Source organism: Aulonocara stuartgranti (assembly GCF_965226115.1).
Source record: "Aulonocara stuartgranti genome assembly, chromosome: 16".
Lineage (NCBI taxonomy): Eukaryota > Metazoa > Chordata > Actinopteri > Cichliformes > Cichlidae > Aulonocara > Aulonocara stuartgranti.
In genome coordinates, this window is record NC_138952.1 from 32,679,345 (window position 1) to 32,703,857 (window position 24,513).

The 24,513-nt window shown below is 40.9% G+C and overlaps 1 protein-coding gene across 5 annotated transcripts; it reads left to right on the forward strand.

Moving 5' to 3' along the window:
• On the forward strand, positions 1–24,165 carry fam124a (family with sequence similarity 124 member A). 5 transcript variants are annotated; one of them, XM_082508224.1, is made up of 5 exons: positions 241–329; positions 711–745; positions 4,833–4,864; positions 16,283–17,055; positions 23,072–24,165. In XM_082508224.1, exons 4-5 carry the CDS (start codon positions 16,300–16,302, stop codon positions 23,876–23,878), a joined length of 1,563 nt encoding a protein of 520 aa, XP_082364350.1. In that variant the 5' UTR covers positions 241–329; positions 711–745; positions 4,833–4,864; positions 16,283–16,299; the 3' UTR covers positions 23,879–24,165. The 5 variants fall into 5 exon arrangements, with proteins under 5 accessions (XP_082364346.1, XP_082364347.1, XP_082364348.1 ...); XM_082508223.1 differs by having other exon boundaries at positions 16,289–17,055; XM_082508220.1 differs by lacking the exon at positions 711–745 and having other exon boundaries at positions 1–329.
• The last annotated feature ends 348 nt before the right edge of the window (positions 24,166–24,513 follow it).

Here is a 24,513-nt window from a genome sequence, read left to right on the forward strand (position 1 = left end):
TCCAATCCAAACGTTTGCCTCGTTCGCTTGTAGTCGTCAGATTTCCCACAGCAACTGAAGGCATCCCGTCAGCCCGCCGCTGACGCAGAAAAGTCAGCTTGTTGATCCAACAAGTTTAAACCCCTCTGCTCGTGTGCGGACCCAGACACCGGCGGGGATTTAGAGCGTTTTCTGTTCGTCTGATTCAGTGTGGTCTCTCCAGGCGTTTGAACGCTCAGTTTGTGGCTTTCACTGAAATAATGCAGCTAAATGCTACGCGTCCGAGCCTCTGAGATGGAGAAAGTCCTAACAGAAGATGACTGCGTGGATTCAGGAGCCGAGACTGGAGGGTGAGTGAAGGAGAAACAACAGATGCAGAATATCTCACTAAATGTTTGGGATTTTGGAATCAGGAAATATTTTAAATTAACCACAGCCAACGTGCATTCTCATTTTCATTTAAGAAGAAGCGAGAAAGCACACAACATTTTTATTTTATTTTATTTTAAATGAGATTTGGCTTATTGGTCTCGACGATCCTCAGTTAAATTCACATGCTTATTTATTTTATTTTTTAAATGTTATATATTACACTTGCTACTGAGGCAGACTAAGCTCGGGACAAGCTGTTTTGGGATGCTAATATTTTTAGCGGAATATTAAAAAAAGATCTAACTCAAAGTTGTTTGGCAGGAAAGCGTGTTAAGTTAACGCTGTTTACTCCTTTGCAGCCATTAAACAAAGATGTGCCTCGTTGTCTCCTGCGGTATGTCACTGATTTGATGTTGTGTTGTTGTGAAGGATTTACTAGTTGTTTTCCGTGCGTGTTTGTGTCTCTGTATGTCTCGCAAAATTAAAAGACAGGTTCACTTTCATTTTTTTGAAGCTTTAACACGATAAACGTGATGATCGTATATGTCTTTAATGTGTTTGGGATATTAGTTTGTTTTTTGTTGTTGTTGTTGTTTTAAGTAAAGAGTAAAATTGGTAGTGAGTTTGTGTGAGAAGTTTGCCTTCAGGGTTTTTCAGAAAGGCTTTCTGATAGAAGATGAAGTGAGATTTTTATTTTATTTTATGATAAGTCTACAGAGGCAGCAGGATAAAGGCTGGTTAAATGGACCAAACACAGGACTTTCACCATGGAGACTGAGGTTAGAGTCCAGCTGTGGCTTGTTTTGTAGATGAAGTTAAAGTGTCGTCAACTTTTCTTTCTTTATTTTCACATTTCAAAGCAGCTTGGTTAAGTCTAGGTAAATATAACTCGTTGTGTTTGAATAAACCGTGTCCCATATGTCAGAAAACTGTTGTGTCTGAAAACCCTGAAGTCAAACTGACCATGTGCGGGACAAACCAGAAGAACGATTGAGGCATTCATGTACACATGACCATGTCACATGATGTCCTATGCTAAAGGGCTTGTGGTGTCCTTACAGATTAGTCACAGGCAAACTGCACATCTCTGAACTCTCAGATTACACATCAAGGTTTCTTTATGCCTTTACATTGTATTAACCTTGCCTATATAGATCCTTGTGATCCCTCACGGAGATGTATGGTGGAAGAAAGATTAAAAGCCCGGTATGCAATTAGGTTAATTGTTATTTACTCTATATATTCTTATTACAGGATTTCATTTCAGTCACGGCTTACATAAAATAGTTTATCTAGTAGTGCAAGCACGGTTTTACATTTGATTGTGTAATTGCACACGGTTAAGAAAATACGAGGCCACCATATCAAGCAGTCCAACCTAATTGTTGCCACCACTCGCAGCCTTGTAGCGTCTCAGAATTTAGCCTATAATCAATGTTTGTGTTGTTAATGGTTAAAAACAAAATACAGACAAATATCAGTTACATTAAAAGTACTTGTATGTGAAAAGTATCCTTGTTAAATGACAAACTCCAGGCCCGTCCACCTCCACCTGCTCACATCCCCCACCTCTTCTTCTTCAATCCACTAAATTTAGAACGCTTTCACTCCACCAGTGCATTTGAATAAATGAATAAAATAAACAATATTTTGTTGGTCATAAAGTCCATCTTAACCCCCTATTAGTGAGTTATAAATAGATGAGTCGGTCCTGTGTATGACTTTGTCTCTGCCGTGTTCTTATATAACTGCTGTTCTGTCAAACGAGAAAAACAGAATACTTATAATTTTTATTCCTGAACACCAACAAACCTACATGAATATATGCGTCACGGTTGTGTAAATAGACCCCTGCTCTGGGGGAAGTAGGATGATAATGTTATGTTGTTATTGAATACAGACTTTCCATCTACCATCAGTCATGTCTGGTTTCTTTTAAGCCGTGATAAAGATCCTTCCTGAATATAACCAGAGCCTGACTTTAGAGGTGATAGGCCGTAAAATGCTCACATGAGTCACCGCTTGGAACAGTCGAACGTTTTCGGTTAGCTTATGCCTTCATCTTCATCCCTTTCTTGCCATCCTAAGTCCCTCTTCATCGCTCTGCATCTGAATCTGTTTTAGCTTTCCATGGGTCAAAGAAGTTTTTTTTGTTTTGTTTTTTTAAATATACGTATATATACTCAGTTTCAAGCCCACTGGGTCACCCTGCGCTCATACTTTATGCGTATGACTGGGTTGCTGCCTGTCTGCGCTTCACTTTGTGTTTATTGTCTTTGGGTGGAGATGAAGCGAGGCAGTGCGGCCAGACTGGGAACCACAGGCGGGATGCTAGCCGGCACTGCAGGGGTAGCCCTGCCAAATGCTCACACCCAAAGGAGCCATCAAAATAAACAGACTAGTGTGCAACTGCGCACACTACTACCTCCAACTCTATTTCAAAGAGTCATAAACCTACTTTTTTTCCCACTCCTTGTCATTTTTCTTTGTGCACTCAGAGATGAGAGTATGACTTTCACTTTGTCCCCTTTTGCTGCAATTTTCTGCTTATTTCTGTTCTTCCCAATATTTATATTGCCTCTGCAAGCCCATCATCTTTTCTTACCTTTGTGTCCTCACACCTGCTGCTTCCCTCACTCTTACCCATTCCTTTCTCTACACCGCTAATGCCCATTAGTTAGATTGATAACCTCCTGCTGCAGGAAATAGACTTGCTCTTCTGCTTCCTGCAGTTCCAGAGACTTTTATTAGTTTAGAGATGGACTCACAGAGTGTGCGGAGGAACAGTGTTCTCTGGCTGTCGGAGGACTCCTGTGGGACTAATATCGTCAAGTTGCAATGCATATATGTGAACCTGGAGTTATGCAACCTTTTCACCAAATTATTAATTGCAGGATTTGAGTTAGCTCCTCAGTCAGCCTTGTTGTATGTGGGCAAACACGTCTTGGATGTAATTTCATAAAATGTCATAATTTTACTCTGTCTGGAGATCAGATTAGCTGAAATGTAATTCTCTATCTTTTCTTTGAAGCTTAAGAGCAGATAAATCTTCAAAAAGTGAAGACCCTTTACTTCATCAATTACATTTTCCCAACCATAAATATACCCCCCCCCCCCCCCCCCTTTCTTGTAATGAACTCTACATAAAGACTGGTGCAACCAAAAACACTGGAGCCTGGGCATGGCTAGCCTCACATAGCACAGAAATCAGAAGGACTGGAAATGTTTTGGCCTCTCTCCAGGGAGACTGGTTGTCATTTGAACCAATATACAAAGAATCCAGCATTATAAGAAAGCCAAAGTACAGCCATAAAAATGTAACTGTTATACTCATGTGTACATATTAAACAAGATACAGGAGTGAAATAATGAGCTTTGAGGGGTGGGTAGTTTTCCCTTGAATTTAGCCAGGAGAATTTAGCCTCTTTCAAGTCTTTGTGCTAAGTTAGGCTAATCACTTCCTGGCTCTAGCTAGGTATTTCTAGTGCACACGCTGTCAGCAGATTGAAGGGGAAAAACCAAATTATCTCAACTTGGCCATATTTACACATTATTTCCACCAGCTTTGGAGCCACATACTTTATATGCCAGTTCTTGTAGTTATTCATACTTGGTTTGGCTAGGAAACCAAACCAGTATGTTTTTTAAGTTAGTTAAATCAACTGTGTGATTAACATTATTTTTATCTACGTGCTAATACCAGTGATGGCTTCACACTTTCAGTAGTTTCTATGTTTTAAATGTCATAAATTCCCAATATGTCTGATTCAGTGAGCATATTTTCCGCTTGTACAGTCATTAGTTTGAGTTGTATGACTTGTAACTTTAATGGTAGAATGTGTTACCAATCTTTTTATCCAATTTTTGGAAGGAACAACGAAGTTGTTGCTGAACTGATTCTATAATTAAGAGAAACTATATGGTTGTAGTAATTCATGACACATTAAAATCCGGCACACACACGTCCTTTTATTTCCAGCATCATGTCAATCATGTGGATAAGAATAGTTATTATTATTATTATTATTGTTGTTAATGTGTGAGTGTGTAAGGAGCATTTTTGATGTTTTTACTGGTTGAGTGGGATTGTTAGCTCCTAAAAAACAGGAAGTTTTATTTAATGTGTTAATTAACTAGGAAAATGCAGTAGTTAGAACTCAAGTAAAATACAAGAGGCTAGGAGCTGTACTGTATCTCAGTAGTGGAAGTAGTACTTGAGCAAATGCCTGTGTTTTTATCCCTTCCGTTAGAAACCACTCTGAAATCTCTGTGTGCATTTTTGCTGACCTTCCAGCTGGACCTCTCCTACTGTTTAGCCAGATGTCAGCACTTCATCTGAAATAGGAGTGTGTCATCCTGTAAATCATGTAGATTGCAATTCATATTGTAATATAAACTTCTGTCTCCTCTCTCTGTCTTGTCCTCTCTGTCGACATTTCCTCTGCCTTTTAAAAAAATCTGTTTTCTTTTGTCCTCTGCAGGTCTGATTACAGTCCCTTGTCCTCAACAAGCAGTAAGTAAAATTAACAGTGACATGAAGTATTGCTAACACACACACACACAGCTCAGGCTCAGGTCTTTATCTCCCTAATACACACTGACTAAATAAATCCACTCACAGGCCAGGATTGTGTTTGTGTCTTTGTGTTTAGTGGCCTGTAAGATCCACAGCAGATTTTAGGGAAGAGTATTTGTATAGCAACAACAACATTGTTTATTACATTTTTCTTTCCTCTGTCCACCTCGGTTTGTATGCTACACATTACATTTTACACGTTAGTAATGGTTAGCAGTCGCAGGGATAAATGAAACATTTGTATTGGTGAGGTAAAGAAGCCAAAGTGGAGGGAAAACATAAAAAGCTTACTTTTAATGTCCTCCTAAAAAGGGAGGTAAGTAAACAGATGCATCATCATTATAATCTACACAGCAACAGTCCCATGAGATAAAACTATGCAACAATTTTCGATTAAGATACACAGCAACTGTTCACCCATGACAAGAAGCATTTCTAACCAAACCTTTCAGTCAGCTAATAAATTTATTCAAGTGTAGAAATGTGTTATACGTGTATTTTTTACATCAATATTTGGATCTTGTTTTGGTAGGTTTGGCCATATTTTTTATTAATTATGACATCGGCTTATGTTATAAGGCTTAGAAATCCAGTCACAAGTTTCATTCATCCATTCGCTTCCACTTATCCTTTTTAGGGTCGCGGGGGGCGCTGGAGCCTATCCCAGCTGTCTTAGGGCGAGAGGCGGGGTACACGCTGGACAGGTCGCCCGTCTGTCGCAGGGCTAACACACAGACAAAGACAACCATTCGCTGCCCCAGTCACAAGTTTAAGCATACATTTATTTGCCTGTACTTGCATAGTTGGTTGTGTGAACACGCTTTTGCCTGTGTAGTAAACTAAAGGCACATGAATCACATGGTCACTAACCATGTGACAGTCAATTTTCCACAATTTTGGATGTGTAACAATAGTGTTGACTAAGGAAAAATGTGTATTCCCTGAGCAGCTGGCAAAAACTTCAGTGTAATTACTTTTGATGCTAGCAGATTGTCTCAGTTGCAGTTTCTTAATATTCACTACAGTTTGACTAGCAGCTGGCAAGTGTTGTTGTACACTATCGGCAACCACAGCAATCCAATAGTGACCAAAGCAACATTAAAGAGGTTTCTGGTACAGCACCTTCTTTTTGATTGATTTCACTAAGCATTGGTCAGTAACCTGTAGGAATCACTTGTCAACCAATAGGAGGACTATGCATTTTTCATTAGCAGCCGGTGGTTGTATCATATCCAGTATGGTAGACAAATCTGAAGCAACGTGCACATGACATGAGAGAAACATCAGCAAGTAATCTGGATAATAACTTACACATTGTGGGTTAACAATGTTACTGCTTTCCCAAGTCTCACAAATAACAATAAATGGGGAAAAAAAAAAAAAGTAATCTGGATAATAAATAATCAAAATTTGGACAGAATTGTCTCGCATCATTAGGCCATTTTCCTGTCTTGGGCATTTTTTACACACTGTGGGTGTGTCCATAGTTTTCTTTGAAAGTGTACGTGATTGTGAAGGTCTGTGTTTGCAGAGGCCGTGGCCTGCTCTCAGTCTGGTTGCCAGGTCTCCAGGCTTTTTTACAATGGGAGGATTATATCCAATATTAGCCCATTAATCTGGTCTGCAGGAAGCTGCGTTATCCCACTTGAACCGCACCCGTAAGCCAGGAAGCAGTGAAACACACACAGTGATCCAGGAGAGAGTCTGGTTTGGTTTTCCCCTGTTGTTTCCTGTGTCATCGCTGTGTCAGATGAGCCTCTGCCCACCATTGTCATCACTGGAGGTCAGAGCTGGAACAAAATGTGCACTGGGACACTGTCCGAAAACACAAGAACTTTAAATACATACTGCAGGACAGAGTGTGACCACATTCACAAGTCCACTGCTGGACAGGAACTACTACTGAGCGCAAACACCGTGCATACATTTACACACTGAAATCCATCCAGAGGACCTTTTTTTAAAGTAAAACAATTTGCACCATTTGTCTAAGAAGATATAGTTTCTGATTGGCTGAAAACTGTTCTTTTACTTTGTATAATAAGACATCGTATAAGTTCTAAAAACGACCTGTTTTGCATCTGTCCAGATTCATCTTTAGCATGGCTCTTAAAATTTTGCATACAGCATCCCTGTAACACTGTAAGAAGTGAGGAAACTGCAATAAAAGCTGATAAGTTGCTTTATATATATCGATATCCATGAAGCCAGATGACACCAATCAATTAATTAAACTGAAGGAATGCCTTAAAAACATAAAGACCTCTAATTTCCTGCTTGTAAACTCAGATAAAACTGAGCTTATTGTACTAAAAATCTTAGAAACATGGTGTCTAACCAGATACTTGCTCTGGATGGCATTACCCGGGCCTCCAGTAAGTCTTTTCTGATCAATGTGCAAATTAAACAAATGTGTAGAACTGTTTTCTTACATTTGCACAATTTCTAAAATCAGGAACATCCTGTCTCAGAGTGTCTACTGATGTATTCGTTTCACAGAGGTGCATGCTGGTTTAGTCTCCTCTTGTCTTTTGCCTCCACAGAAGTGCATTTACTTTCTCCTAAGGTGGTCCTAACCCCTAACCTTTGACCTCAGCTCACACTAGTCATAAAGTCCATGGTGATTAAGTCCTTGATGTCACGCTAAACCTCCAACATCAATACCTCGACAGCAAGAGCCGCGAGCTGCCATCAGCTTTCGACTTTGTCGAATTCACTCGCTCGCTCTTTGTCAACTGATCCTTTCCCCTCCAGTATTTTTTATTTTTATTTTTTTCACAGTAAGATTTCACGTAGCAGCAACTTACAACTTCACCTGGCATGGCCTCGAAATGAAAGCTTTTAAAAATATTTAAATTTGAATAAATAAGTTACCAGTTGTGAATGAGAATGAGTCTGTTGGTTGAAGCAAAAGAAATGTGCGTTACATAAAAATAATCTGGTGCAGATTTTAGAAACGGTGATACATTCAGAGCTAAAAGGAAAAGGCCAGCTGAGGCAACTCTTCAAAGAATTTGGAGAAAAGAAGTAACAGCAGAAGCACCACTGCTGCCACAAGCAGCTGCTTCTTAAAATGTGGTTTTGGTTTTCATCACTGTAGTGTAACGTTTCTTCATTCTTCATTTGTCTGGATCCCTGAGATCCCTGGCAAGAGATTAAAATTTTAGCTTTAAAAACTTTTATCTTTAGTTAAAAGTAATCCAAGAATTGATTATTTTATAAAGTAAAGCCGTATGAAGCCTGTAAGTCTGTTTATATTCTCTTCTGCCTAAGTTTACCATTTAATATCATCTCAGACAGTCTGGAACCTTTCCACTTCTCCCACCCAGCCACGACCATGCCAATAATCATGCTTAACTGTAAGCCTTCATAAAATGAAAGGGAGACCTTAACGGTTGTATGCATCAGGCTGCAAACATGGGGACTGACTCACTTCTGGAGTGTGTTCATTTAAGGAACTGCAGTTTTTGGCACTTGCATGCTGGTCTTGTTTCGCTCAACTATAATTACTGAAGTATGTGATTTTATATGGGTTTCTTTTTTTCTTTTTTCTTTTTTTTTTTAACTCAAATTTTACAAATTCATGTTACAAATTCATGTGTAACAGAGTGTGGTGTCTATTGCTTCTTTGCCTTTTATCTGCGCCGTCTTGTGTTCACGCTCAAACACACTGCTCTTTCAAAGGGACAGCGGCGAGTATCCATTTTAACGGCAAACCACTCGTGGTGATGTCAGCCAAAACACTTTCAACACAGTCAGTTTGAATAGTACCTGATGGCCCAAGGACCACCCGTAACAGACCAGCTTGTAACGCACACACACAAGGTTGGGGTGCCTTCTCTCCAGCTGAATGTATGAAATCCATGCCCTGTTTTGAGGCAGCTTGGATTAAGTGTTACCAAATGTGCATCCTCCAGAATGAGAGTTGAACCACGAGGCCAGAACAGCGCTAAATGTGCTGCAGTCGGCTTTTTTGTTAATGGCTTAATTGAAGCAGTTCAGTCTGTCGGCCTTGTTGTGGGCCCTTGTGATAATGAATGGGTGAGTATGTACGTGCTGACTGAGTGCACAGTGAAGTAGGACAGTTATTACTGGGTACTAGCCGTCTGTTAAGTCAATGTGAGAGCAAATACCAGTGTATTCATAGTTAGCTTCATTATGTTGCCTCTGATCTAAGATTACGTTTAAAAAAAAAAAAAAAAAAAAAAATGTCATCTTGCTATAATTTGGGGCTAGTGAAACCAGGAAAAAGCAGTTTCTCATCTTTTGAACTTATTCCCAGATCCTGGAAGAACTGGGAGATTTGAGATGTTTTTCAATGGATCCATGTTGAACTCGGTCCAGAAATTCAAACCTGTGAGGAATTAAAATTGCACTGACTATATTGAGCTTTTAACATGCTGCTCGATCTACATAACTAAGATTTAGAAATGCATGTTCACCAGCACCGAAGAGTGTTTTTCAGTGTTTTTATTAGAATCTTGTTGTGTATAAATGGTTAATGGACCGGCTCTTATGTAGTGTTTTTCTGTTGTACTTGAGGATTTGAAGTGCTTTATATAACGCGCTTCATTTGCCCATTCGTTCATATAAATTCACACTTGGATGAACGAATCAGGAACAACTCAGGGTTCAGTATTTTGCCCAAGGATACTTTGGCATGCAGACTGGAGCAGTCAGGGATCAAACCACCGACCTTCAGATTAGTATATGGCTTGCTCTAGAGCAAACAAAAGTTACTGAAAAGTTGCTCGCAACTTATATACTTTCTAAAATATTAAGCTCTTTAACATTTCAACTCATCATATCTCCTAAACCATAGGTGTCAAACTCTGGCCCGCGGGCCAAATTTGGCCCGCAGCCTAATTACATTTGGGCCGCGAAGCCACACCTAATTACTATTAGAGCTGGGCTACTGGTATTATACAGCTAATATATATATTGTTTAGTATTAAGCTTAGCTTGTTCCATATTAAGTTTTTCAGCAAAACGTGTTTGAGTCCATAAGAAAAGATTCATTCTTTTATCTGGAGGAATAAATATATTTCAATAAATATTAACGTTAGCCCGCAACTTTGTTCCAGTTTTGAATTTTGGCCCACTGTGTATTTGAGTTTGACACCCCTGTCCTAAACTGTGGACTCCAAAGACATGAGCCTTGTGGCAATATATCTTCAAACACTCCTGACGCTCACGGTGAAAGAATTTTTTTGATACCATTTACTGTTTTCCCATGAATTACGTTTGTTTCAGAATAGGAAATCTGTCCTCCTCTAAGATTTCAAACTCTGGAACTGACGCCGTTTTTTTCTCTCGTCACATCTATCCCTGGGATGAGTGTTGCTTTGGCTCACTGAGATGAGCAGGGGCCCTGAGAGCGGTGGCGCAGGTTTGAATCCTCCTGGCTCGTTCTCCCTCTGCTTTCTTGACACTCTTCAGTGTACTCTTTCAAAAAAAAATCCATCTTCAGCAGACAGTTCAGCTCCGTCACCTCTTTCTCAGCAGACAGTTCAGCTCCGTCACCTCTTTCTCAGCAGACAGTTCAGCTCCTTCACCTCTTTCTCAGCAGACAGTTCAGCTCCGTCACCTCTTTCTCAGCAGACAGTTCAGCTCCTTCACCTCTTTCTCAGCAGACAGTTCAGCTCCGTCACCTCTTTCTCAGCAGACAGTTCAGCTCCGTCACCTCTTTCTCAGCAGACAGTTCAGCTCCGTCACCTCTTTCTCAGCAGACAGTTCAGCTCCGTCACCTCTTTCTCAGCAGACAGTTCTGTTTCTTCAACTGTTTTCAGCACATGATTTCTGCTATACAGCATTCACCCGGTATTTGTGCAGGAAATGCAACTTTTTCAAGTTGCCGTTTGTCCCTCGCCTCAGCCGTTCTGCCTCGTTCCACGTGTGTTCAGACAATGAAGGTCACATGACGTCCATGATCCTGGCTGTGTAGTCTTCACTATCTAATCAATCTATCTTTCTTCTTAAGTTTGAATCTAACAGCACTTTAAAGCCAGGAATAGTATCTCTACATTTTGGTCTGACTGCTTTTATCTTCTGTGAAACTTGAGGGCTGGCGGCGTTCACATACTGAGCCCTTTGTATATTCCGCTCTGGGAAAGGAAGTCAGCAATTCCCTTTTTTTTTTTTCTTTTTTTTCTTTTTTTTAAGGCTCTTTGTTTATGTTGCTCTATAGCAGGTCCTTTTGTATCTTCTAGACAACAAAGTAAACAAGCTTGTTTTCTTTCTCACTGCGTCAACTCATGCAGCTTTAATTTATTTAATTACATGAAGAAATGCAGACTTGGCGTTTTTCTTTTTCTCCCATGTATGTCGCTCACAGTGTGAGATGCAGTTGACAAGCAGAGATCCAAACAGAAGCCTGAGCTCTTATCTCAGAAGACAGCAATATATCACTTTACCTTAGTCTTTGTATGAGAACTGCTTAGGTAATTTAAGGGTGGGGGTATTTATTTTTTGTTTTGTTTTTTGTCAGAGTCATATGAAACAACTGTTAAAGTTTAAGTTAAAGGGGTTCACATTTATGTTCAGCTTGGTTCAGACATGATCAGATAAACCTCGACTCAGCAAACTGCAGACAGAATGAGATGGAAAGGCAGCTGAGTGGAGTGGGCAAGGCCGAAAAAAGTAAATTACTACTTGTTAAATAAAAAAATAAAATACAGTTATTAATAATAATTATTAGGTTTCACGTAGGTTTAACAACTTCCTGAGTTAGTACCTGGCTTATTGATGTTTTACTATAATTAAAAATGTCCAAATTGTTGTTGGGAAGTGACAGGTAATGATTGATGATGTGAAAATGCAGTACTGAGTAATGAGCACAAAATTGCTTTATTATATCCAGTCAAGTAATTGACTGTTTTGTTTTGCTTTTCTTAGCTCCTTCCTTTAAGTGAACTTTCTTCTGATTGGCTACTCGATATTCACCCTCTTTGACGTCACACAGATGGAGAGCTGAAAAATTGTTGCAAAGAGAGCTTTTTGATTCTGTTTACAAACACAGACCTCCTCGTTTAAAATCAGCATCCCCCACTGTGACTGTATGTGTACTCTATAGTTATCAGAAAATGGAAAACGGCACACATTTGAGACTTGAGAGAAAGGATATTTGAATCTAAATGAGAGAACAGCTTCTGTGTGCGAGCAACACCTTGAGTGACTGGTGCCAAAACATAATAAATGTAGTCTTTGCACTAATATAAATCTTTGACTTATTTTTTTCTGTCATTTCAAAGTGATGTATGAGATTTGGAACTCCCCCCCCCCCCCCCCCCTTCTTTTTTTCTTTCTCAGCAGACGACAAAAGGGGCCCACATCTTGAATTTCCAAGTTCAGTTGTTTTGTTTTTACACTGAAGGCCTGGCTAGCTAGAGCTGCGACTGGAGTTCTTCTGCGCACATACACACATACACACATCGAGGAGAGGTTGAGTTTTCGCTGCTAATCACTCTCATATGTGGAGGGGGCTCGCTGGAAGGCGTGTTGTTTTATCTCACGTCATCATCTGCGGGTACGGCAGCGAGCATGTGTTCCTGGTTAACACGTATCCACAGAGACAAGGTTAAAGTCTCTGAGAACTGGACAAGACCGTCCCTTTTTATAAATGGGCACTTTTACAGTGGAGTACAAAAGTGTCTGCCCCCTTCCTGATTTCCATTTTTTTTTTATGTGTCACACTTAAATGTTTCAGATCATCAAACAAATTTAAATATTAGACAAATATAACACAAGTAAACAAAAAAAAAAATGCATTTTCTAAGTGAATTTGTTTGATATTAATTGGGGGAAAAATCCAAACCTACCCTGTGTGAAAAAGTGATTTCTCCCTAAACCTAATAACTGGTTAGAGTTGCCCTAAGCAGTTTTACAGCGCCACAGAGGAATTTTGGCCCTCTCATCTTTGCAGAATTGTTGTAATTCAGCCACATTGGAGGGCTTTTGAACCACCTTTTTAAGGTCATGCCACAGCATCTCAATCTGATTCAGGTCAGGGCTTTGACTAGGCCACTCAAAAGTCTTCTATTTGTTTTTCTTGGTGGACCTGCTGATGTGTTTTGGATCATTGTCCTGCTGCAGAACCCAAGTGCGCTTCACACGAATAAGAACAGATGGCCGGATATTCTCCTTTTGGATGTTTTGGTAGAAAGCAGAACTCATGGTTCCATTTACCACAGCAAGTCTTCCAGGTCCCAAGGCACAAAACAGCCCCTGACCATCACACTACCACCTCCATACTTTACCGTTGGTATGATGTTCCTTTTGTGAAATGCTGTGTTACTTTTATACCAGATGTAATGGGACACAGACCTTCCAAAAAGTTAAACTTGTCACTCCACAGAATATTTTCCCAAAAGTCTTGGGGATCATCAAGATGTTTTTTGGAAAAACTGATAATGAGTATTCAAGGAGAAAACCACTGGTCAACAGCAGTTTTCTCCTTGAACTCTCCCATGGATCATGCCATGATGTGTTCCTTTTTTTTTATTTTTTTTAACATCTTTTAGCCTTTCTGTACTTTGTCAAACAAGTTCTGTTTAATGATTTCTTGATTCAACACCTCTGCCAATAAATAGGCCTAAGTGTGTTTAATGAAAGTGAACTCTGCTTAAAAAAAAAAAAAAAAAAAAAAAAGGTTAAGCACAGTTAATTCACGATTTAACAAGAGGGGCAATTACTTTTTCACACAGGACCCACTAGGTTTGGGAAACGTTTCTCTCTTGATCAATGAAACCATCATTTAAAAACTGCATTTTGCATTTAATTGCGTTATCTTTGTCTAACATAAAAAACAGTTTGATAATCTAAAACATGTAAGTCTGACAAATATGCACAACACATGGAAATCACTTTATCCTGTGTGTGTGCTGAGGATGGATATGCACATGCATGAGTTGTATGTAGTCAATCGAGTCAGTTAGCCTGAAGACTCAAGTGGATTAAGAGCTTAGAGACACACTTCTCCAGAGCTTTACTCACAAACGCCTTACGTTCCCTTCACAGGATTGGGGAGACTTAATCTCTGATTTATTCTCTTGTTTTCCAGCTCCACATTAACCCTTATTGCCAAGAAAAGTATCACTTTGTACAAGGTATTGGAATTGTATATTTTAGAAAGATGGGCCAAAACACTGCAGCTCATACAGCTCGTCTATGAGCTTGCCAGATTATCTTTCCGCTGCTTTTAACGCAGGGACATCTGTGAATCTAACACATTTTGATTTTTGAACTTAAACAGTGGACTAAAAACCCATAAACGGCTTCTTATTCAGTAATTTTCTAATTGATCTAATCTGTCTCCCTTGAACAAGTCAGTATGTAGACATCTTGACCTTTCAGTGGATTTTTGCAAGCATGTAGCTAGTAGCTTTATGCACTGGTGCAAGGAACACAACACAGAGAGAGACTAATATTCCATTCTCTGCTTGGATGTCGGTGTACGTTGCCTCCTGCATGCTCCGTCCAGCTTCCTTACCTAAACCACATGCAGTATTTCCATTAGTGAGCACACGGCCGGGGCGTGCTGCTTCCTGCTGCGTGCTACAAAAGAAAGGGAAACTGTGGAAAATATCCCAACTTGATTCCCCCAAAAGTTGTCATGTGTAAAAATGGCAGAAGAAAGAGTGTGGGGGTGGGGAATGGAGGAAAAAAAAGACAAATGTAAAAGCAAGAAACTGAGATTTTTATTTATTTTATTTTTTTAAATAAGAAAGGAATGGTTATGATGATGATTTTTTTTTTTTTTAGGTTCTTTTGCTGTTTTTGTTTGTTTTCTAATGAGGCAGAAATAAGATGGTTGGGGCAAAGGTCTCTGACTCATGAAAACTGATCCCAGGAGAGCTGTGTGCAGCAGGAGTGTGAAGACGTCGAGCTGTCTGTGTGTCGGCACAATGTGCTGTGCAGTAAATACCCTTAAAGAGCCCTATCATCCACTTGTTTGGCGTTTTAATGCCAGCTACATGTTAACAGTGATTGTAAGGGATCAGGGTGACGTTAATGACAGCAGTTCCGTCTCTCTTTGTGTAGGCGCGTAGATGTGTGTTACAGGATGTCAGTGCGCCGACATCCCGCTTAAACCTGCTGTGGAACATTCTTGATCCGGATGTCATTACCGCTGTAGACAAACTGCCATTTAGGGCTGCTCTGTGTCACAGTTGAGGCTTCATTGCATTTTATTAAAACTAAATTTGCCTTCACATCTGCTTATAGATCCTCGGTGTTTACATGCCACAAAACTAATCACAGCCTGGACCAACATTAGTTTTGTGGTGGAACATCACCGACACGAGCCTCGGGTCGTTATAAAATAAATTAACTGTACCAAAATGTATACTTCCCACCACATCTTGCTTTTACTGAACCTTTTAATATTTAACAGCTACATTCATAGCACCTCTACACCTATTATTTAGGTCTGTTCCATTGGAACCACAGAGTGACATTTTGAAAATGTCACTTCTTTGGTCAAGTTGAACTGTCCTTTTACAAAGGCCGGTGGGACTCGAGAGACAAAACCCATCCCTGTTTGGCCTCTCGGTTTCACGGAGGGATTTTGGCAATGGTGAAACAGTATGTTGTGCCAGGGAAAGTAGCCTGTGTGTCCTTTCCCAAAGCACAAACAAAATGGGACAAGTCCCATGAGAACTCGGATTAAAGACTGTAGCAAAACAAAGAGTGAGTGTACATGGAGATAACAGGCAGCCGTGTGAGTTTCTACATGTAACACACAAGAAAGAAAAGACTGATTGACGTAAATGTGTCGGCAGCATAGGAAAAGTGGATTTGCAGCACCTGCATCACGGTGCCGAGCTTTTCCATGTCGGGGGTTCAGGGAGAGGCTACACCTGAATGCATCGCTCCCGCTGCGGTCTGGGACATTCCTCTGGGCTTCAGTAATGACTCCTAAATGGCACTAATGAGCCTCCACAGAGAAGCCCTGCTCCACATGAGTCTGGTAGAAAGGAGGGAGGGAGAGAGGGGAGAAAAGGTAAACCTCAGAATTGTAAGAAAGATGGAGTTGGATGTGGACGAGTGAAATGGAGAGCTGAGATCTAGAGATCTGTGGGAATGGGGAAGGCGAGTGAGAAAATATGGGAAAACTTGAACAAAGAAGTAAACAAAGAAAAGAGTGAATGTGTCAGGAAAAAATATTCCCAGTGTCCAAGGAATAGCTTAGCAGAAGGATGGATAGATCTCGACAGTTTGGAGCAACAGATTCATTTTATTTAAGAATTCATATTTTTTTTAACCTTCTTATTTCTATATAAAGTTCAAAAATACCCATTTTATCTAATTTTCTTCCTGTCCTCCTTGTTTCTTCTACTTTGTCTTCCATGTGTGCTGTTGGAGGTGACTTATCCATGGGTGAGCTCCAGGATCCCTTCCTTGTCAGCATCCACCTCATTGCTGACCCCGGCGAGGGCAAGTTCCTGCAGCATGCTGCCGACGCCGTGCTGGCGTGGGTTCACCCTGAACTGCAGCTCTTCAGGGTCTCAGAGCGAGCCTCCGTCTCTCAGCGACCTCGGGCAAAGCGGCATCAAAATGGAAGCCCAGCTTCAGCCTGCCAGCCAGCCCTGGCGGTCATCCTGTTCCTCCAGGAGGCCTACGGCGGTGATGAGCACATACTGATGCTGCATCGCGCTCTGCAGCGGCCGCCCTGGCACTACCACCATACTGAAAAAGTCAGCAATGGCCGGCGGATGCTACCGTTGACCCCATGCAGTCAGGACTTTTTCACTCTGTCTCCTGGCACGCCGCTCTGGGCCGTGCGGCAGGTCCATTATGGGAAGGAAATCGTGCGTTTCACAGTCTATTGCCGCCATGAAAACTATGTTGATATGGTGCGGCTGTACAAGCTGCTGCTTCAGCGGAGGGTTGCACAAAAGAAGGATGACTTTTGCTTCTTTGTGGTGTACTCCAACCCTGATATGGAGATCCAGCTGTCCTTTAAGAGACTCCCACGAGGCCACAGTCCCCTGGTGTTGGACTCGGCAGTAATGGAGGTGAGGGTCCGGGACGTCGGAGTGCTGGTGCCCCTGCTGCCACACCCTTGCAGCCCAATCAGTGAGGTGCGCTGGCAAACGGAGGACTACGATGGAAATAAGATCCTACTGCAGGTAAGCGTTTTTCATTCTGTTTTTTTTTTTTTGTTTTTTTAAATGTATATGTGCCTTAAAATTTCCTGCCCACATCAGCTTAAATACGCATTTGGCTGTCTCATTAAGGACCACTTTATTTACATAGTCACAGTTGCTGCACATCTGCAAACCACTTTGCTACCCGCCTTCACTTTTTGTGCTGTAATAAATGTTACATCGATCTCTTAATGATGCCTGCTGTGGTCTTTGCTGGGGGTCTTGCAGCTGCTGAGTCAGTCTCCACTAAATATGCATCTGGGACGGTGGGGAGGTGTCACAATGGAGGCATGGTGAAATCCTGCAAATGGGAACTTCTTACTCTTCTTTTGAATATAGTGGCCCTCACTGAACTGTAACTTTAACATAGGAAAAGTACAACTCAACACAATTGCATGGTGTGATTTATTTTGAAAGAGTGTGTTATGTTTTTATACCTGCAGATACACCAAAACCTACACGAGTAATTTCAGTTTAATCTGATGAAATGAGGCAAGTTTATAATTAGTTGTTGGAACCAGCTGGTCTCATGTAAAAGGATTTGTTGTTGCTCAACTCCTGAAACATGATGCTAAGGAGCGATTCACAAGTCTTTCCTTTGTGTACGACTGTATGCTATTAAAAGAGTAAAAAAATAAAAGAAAGATGAAAAACACACTGAAAATGGGCTTGGGTGTGCAGCAGTGTTTGGAATCTGTGTTTAATTGTGTAAAAGAGAAGCAGACAAAAGTGGCAGTTTTATAGGTGGAAGAAAAAGAAGAGCAGTTCAGACTGATTCTCAATCCAGAAATAACAAGATCATACAGCAGACAAGAAGGATTCAGTTATTTTATTGTAGGTCCTTAATTTAATTCCTCCATCTTTCCATATTGAAAGGTGCTGGAAAAGCCTGTGTGGGTTTGAATATAAACACCCACATAAAGACTGACATGAATCAAGCGGCCCTTGTTGGAAAGGTATCACCTATCGGGGGATATGTGCCCAGGCGGTCGGAGATAAGTAGTGTTGAAAGTTCAAGCCAATTAAGCTTCAGTCCATTACTGGGATTGGAACGGCACAGAGAGAAACAATAAGCTAATAAATCATGACAATGGGCCATATGCATGATGCTTAGCTGCCACCTGGAATCAAGTCACATGGACCTCCACATTGCAGCGACTACAATACATTAAATATATTAAATGTAGGCAAGTGAAACAGAGGCACAGTGATATGAAAGGAATAAATTATCTCCCAAAACATCAACTACATTCTGTAAAAACACTCTTTGTACAGATAAGCAGAGAGGGAGTGTTTTTATTCACAGAAAGTTGTGCACAGTGTATGTATATTTTGTCAGGCTGGGATAATGGCAACACCCAGCTCCCAACAAGGAAACACAAGCCTCCTGGGAACCTGGAGCTACAGATGCAGCTGTAACGTTTCAGTATATAATAAATACTCTGACGTGTTAGAGTAATAGTGAAAATCTGTCAAACTTATTTCTGTCTATTTTTGTTTTCTTTCATTGGCTCGCTAATAAAAATCACCACATGCATCTAGTGCTGTGTAAAAGTCTCAAGCCACCCCTCAGTTCTTTATACTTTGCTGGGAAAATTGGAAATATGTGCAACAATTTACTGAAATGTGTAAACAAATATGGAAATGCAGTATATAAGGCAACAGCAGTTTGTACATGTACGCGAATATTACTCCGGGCTTCTTGAAGGACATTCAAAGCTCTTGTTTGGAGTTTGGCTGCTTTTTGTTCCGTCCTCTGTCAAGATGATCCCGCACTGCTTCAGAAATGTTGAAGTCTGAACTCTATGGAGGTCAATCCATGACTGAGAGTATTCCATTCAGTGTTTTTCTAACCAGGTTTGCGTTTGCTGCATTGGCAGTGTGTTTGGGATCACTGCCATGGTGAAAAATGAAGCCACGGATGGCTGTAGATACTCACCTCTCTTCTGACCTCCACCATACATACTGATGACAGGATGAACCAAAGTTTAAAAATTAAGATTCCTCACTCCATCAGACCAGTTACCACAGATTTTTTTCCCAGTCCAGTTCTTGTGTAATTTGACATACCTCAGCTTTTACTCCCCATTTCCCTTCCTTAACTTCTTGACAGCCAAACCTCCACTGAGACCATTTCTGATGAGGCTTCAGTGATGAGATTTCTTTCCTGTTTTCCTGTTAAGCTCAGGACTTTCAGAGACTGTTTATTTGCTGTAGATAATGTTTTGGCCTCCCGATTCTGCAAAACAAAATGTTTTTGAAAGTATACTCAAAATCACTTGTTTCAAATTTTTTTTAATTTTTTGTGTTTTTTATCTTTGGTGTTTTTCATAGGTTGAAATACAGAAATGGGAACAAATTATGTTTTTGTGACGGGCTGCTTGGTAACAAAGGACCTAAAGATACTATTTAAAACTGCTTCTTTGTTAAGGTGTCTGTTATGCATGGATACAACACTGGTACATCACTTGAGTTAAGTGCCTTTTTTATACTTAGATGATTCATAGGTCAGTGTTGAGTGGGTTATCAACCAAAAAAACTTCCTCTGAAAATGGTCAGGTACAAGGCTACAATGGCTCCTCAGAAGCAAAATATAAAGAAATGAGGGCTGGTTTCAGACTTTGCACAGCACTGTATTAATTTCTCTCTTTATTTTTATCCATATGATGCAACATATGTTTGTTGCTTTCATTGAGAGACAGTAGCATAGCATAGCAAATAGAATTTTCGGCATCAATTTGTTACTAAATTACAAATTCTTATAATATTTAATGCATTAACAAAACCTGCTTTGGATGACTATTGAGTGGACACTTCAAAGCACTAAGTGCTCCATAGGAGATGCTTTTCCATATTCATATGAAATTAATATGAATTTTTATTAAAGGAACAAATTCTCCAGCTCATTAAATGTTTCTGTTGATCAACTGGAGTTTTTATAACCATGCCAGCTTCAAAAATGCTCCAGCTTTCTAGTAAATTTAGCCTCCAGAATGCTGCAAGTCTGGAAAAGAAATCGTCCTTTCTTATAATCGGATTCTGTTTTCTTCATGGTCTGAGGAACAGGAACATAAAATGGTTCCCTATTTGATCATCTAGAGCGTCGCCTCAGTAACGCAGTTTTGAAAACCACAGTCACACTGCCACACATAAGCAAAAGCTCATCATGTGAAGAGTTTTGTTTATAAACATAAATACAGTCCAAATGTGTTGCTTTCCACAGCATTGTTGAGGATTAGTGTCCCGTTGTCGTGGCGTTGCCTTCCTGAGGTCATATATCCGGCTGACCTGGCTTATCCCAGATAACTAAAGCTTACAAGAGTTAGGGTCTGATAATCACCATGTCAACAGCCTCATTACCCAGCGTCCTGCTGTGGCTCCTCACTGGCATTTTGTCCTCACAGAAAGCTGAACTCGTGCTGTCATGTATTAATAGTAGACAGAGGATTGAAACTTTCACCCACGCATGGACAGAAAATAGTTTTAGTAAATAACGAGTGTGTGCAGCTGATCTGCACACTGAGACTCGTTTGGCATCAGCCACAAACAAAGAATGAACAACTGCTGAGAGATCTACTTAAATATATATATATATATATACTTCTTAGAGCCTCACATCTATCTGTCAAATGTCTAAGCAATGAGAGAATCACAACAAATGACTAAAGGCCAAACAATGAAGCTAATGTTACATTTTTATCCAATGTCCGGATGGAAAAAGGAAATTGTGGAAGCTTTGGGATTAATATGAACCTAGTGAACACAAAATGAGTGCAGGTTATTGTGTTTCTATGTCACTATTTGTGCTACAGTGCAGTCTAAACTCTTTTACTGTCAGCATTCACTGATGGTACCTAGTAAAGCTCGATAGATTACGCTGACAGAGAATGTAGCTGGTCCTCCACCTTTGTCTCAGTCGGTGCTTTAGTGAAGGAATAAATGGGCATCATGCAAGGAAAAGGTGACGCCACTGCTTGAGAGCAGAAGCAGACCAAGAAAAACAAAGAGAAGAAGAGTAAGGAAAAGATAAACAGGATGAAGTGGACTGAGAGCAGAGAGCAGGATGGAGACAAAGGAGAGAGATGGTTTATAAAAGAGTCAACTTTGAGACACTGAGCAGGGAGAGAAGAAAACACAGGGCGCTTTGTTACACTTTTTATACACACACACATACGCACCTTTAGTCTTGTGAGGACCCTCTTTGCCATAAACCAATCTCAAAACCCTGGATTACAGCTTTGTCTCATAAAGACTTTCAAAATAAAACCCTTCCTCAGTTCAAAGAGTAATTTTACTAAACTGAGTTGCATCAGTAAAACTCCAGAATGTTACAGCTAATAAAATATGTAGTTTTTAGTCTTGGATAACATTTACAGTTCTCTCCAGTTTACAGGAACCAGCCCTGCAAGCAGCACGTCACTGTTGTGAAGTATGTGTGTTACTTCCAAACATTACAGTTTCAGAGATGCAAATACAGATGCTCGTGTTATGTAACTGTAATTTTTGTTTTATTATCTCAAGAAAAGCTGCCTGCATGCTTTGAACTGAGCAGAATTTTTGCATTATAATTATGCTGCAGTAACATATTGTCTGAAACTACCATCTAAATGACATCAAGGCTCATTTTTCTATCTTCTGTTGTCCAGTATGTTGAGTCTTTCTGAACTATAGCCTCAGTTTCCTGTTGTTTGCTGACAGGAGTGTCATGCAGTTGGTTCCTCTGCTCATCAGCAGCTTCGAGGTTTGATGTAATGTGCATTCAGAGATGCTTATCAGCACGAAGCAGTCTTGTCATTCTCCTCTGACCTCTTGCATCAACGAGACGTGATCCATATCACTGGATATTTTCCTTTTTTCTGACCATCTGTTTAAACCCTAGATGTGTTTGTGGGGGAAATCTCAAATCACCAGTTTTCAAAATAGTTGGACTTGCCTGTTCAATCACTCAAATCACCAAATCATCCACATTCTGATGGCCTGTTAAAACTTCAGCAGGTTGCCTTAATAGTGTCTACATGCCTGAATGCGTTGAGTTGCTGCCATGTACCCAATAATAAAGTGACTGAGTGAATATTTGCTGTACTGGATTCAACCTATCATTATCAGACAGAGTATTTATAGAGGTTAGAAATAGAGACTTAGTGATTTCTTGAACAGACTGTAGATTGTTGTGAGGAAGCTGTAAATCACTTTGAACTTCTTTTTATATATTTATTGTTCAACATATGGAAATGTGCAGATTCCCCTCAGTCCCTGTGCTGCTTCAGAAGATTGTCTGGGGGCTGCTGTGTGGGAAGTTATTGCTTCTGTCTGTATTGTCTTGTTGGAAAGTCGGATGACGGAGCTGACAAGAGAACAGAAACATGGAGAAACTATCAGCAGAGCGCTGTGGATTTCAATATATACAGAGGAGGAAATCATAGACGAGAACCTGCTGCTGCAGCTGCCTTACATGTTTAAAGCAACAGCAGTCACTGTATGTCAGAACAGGGGAGTGTTGCTTCATGTGTTTCCTGCTTCTCATAATTTCCTTTTTGGATTTGTAATATTTCATCGATTTGTCTGAACAGCGCACTCTGATTTTAAGATCCTGAATGGATATATGTACAGTACACAGGGGGTTCTTCTGTGACTCACATCAACAGCTGGAGAAGTCATCAGCATTCAGAGGCCAGGGTGAGAGCAGGGGGTGTGGGGTGTGTTTGGAGACCCCGGGGTTCCCTTGTACTTCTTCCTCCTTCACTTTGCTGCCTGTATGTTGTGTGAGGAGTGTCCTGTTGCATGGAAGCCCTGTACAGAGGGAGGTTAATGGTCTTGAACCCACAGATCCCATGTGAACAAATAGAGCATACAGACAGTCTACTATCAGAATAGGCAGGTTAAAGGAAGCAGTTTATAAGCTACAATTGTTTTTGCCCTACCACCTATCCCACGTGGTGATATGACCCTTGACCCCAAATCGCTATATTTTCACTGCTTTTCTTTCCCTCCTATTCAGGTCCAGGGTGCATACTGCAAACACAGACATGATCCCTGCTACAGATCATGCACCGTCACTGAATCTGCCTCTGCTCCGTCCACCTTCACCCGCAGCGCCACCTCTCACAGGAACCGCCGTTACCATCAACGGATGCCACCTCGTTCCAAAGTCCACCCGACCTCCCACTACTCCATGCCTCTGGCATGTGAGGAGCCAGATGAGCAGGAGCAGTGGCCAGACCAACAACATCCTGACAGCTGGAGGTCCCATTGGACGGGCAATCGGTCCGGATCCCTCTTCTCTCTACCCAACATGGGCTCAGCCAGCTCCCGCTCTGCCTGTTCCTCTCCGGGTCCTTGTCCCAGCCCCAATTACAGGAGCCACTCCCTTCACCGGAGTTCTTCGCTCATCCCGCCCTTCCGCCTCAATGTGGACACTCTGATCGGGGCAGAGGAGACGGATGTAGACACGGGAAACAAGGTAAATCCAGGTAGCAGTGTGGACCTCACAGTTGTGTCTGCGTACGTCAAATCGAGCCTCCCACAGACTCCTCGGCCATTATCGGCCCCACCAGAAGACATCGGACCCCACCTCTCTCCCATCACCCAAGAGGGCACCTACAAATCGGCCGCTCTGGGCCGGACTCCAAACAGCTTCTCCATCAAAAGCTCTCGGTCTGCCTTGCAGTTGTCATGTTCCCAAAGCACCAGTGCAAACACACTGTCCTCAGCTTCAGTGAACGAGTCAGACAGCTGCAGCATAATTAGTGTGCCAGTTGAAGAGAAAGACACGACAGAAGAGGAAGAACAAGAATTCTACATCTGATCTTTTGCTAAAGGCTCATAGGACTTAACTCTGGTCAGTAATATCAAACCTTAGTGCTGAGACAATCATGTAAGCTCTACTCTGCCCCCTGGTGTTTGATAGTAAAACAACAACAGCAAACTGAAGCAAAGCACAAAGTTTGTTCTGAAATATTTGTGAATGCTGCATTTTTTTTTTGCATGTGTATATATAAACTCTGTAAATGCTACTTCATATCTACTTTCACGCATTTAATGGAGAAGTTGCATATCTGTGTACAGAAACATTTAATAAAATTGCAAATTGTTTGTCCCCTTTCAAATGTGTTGCTTAACACTCCATTAAACGTAGGGTAGGTGTCACGTTTTCTACATCACTGATCATAACCAATTAGATTTGTTGTGTAGGCCTAACCAAATGGCAACATTAAAAACTGACATGATATAAGTGAAAAGAAGATTTCTGCCACTAATGCTTTCACCAGACATTTAGCATTTCAGTCCTGTGTGAAGTCCTTTTGGCCTGGATGCCTCATCTGATGGGTTTAAAATTGGAAGACTGTGCATCTTGAAATATTAAGCTGCCAAATACATAGAAAAAGCTCTTTAAGCTAAACATAAACTGCCGTGCAGGTAGTAGGTTGGTCACCAGTGCTC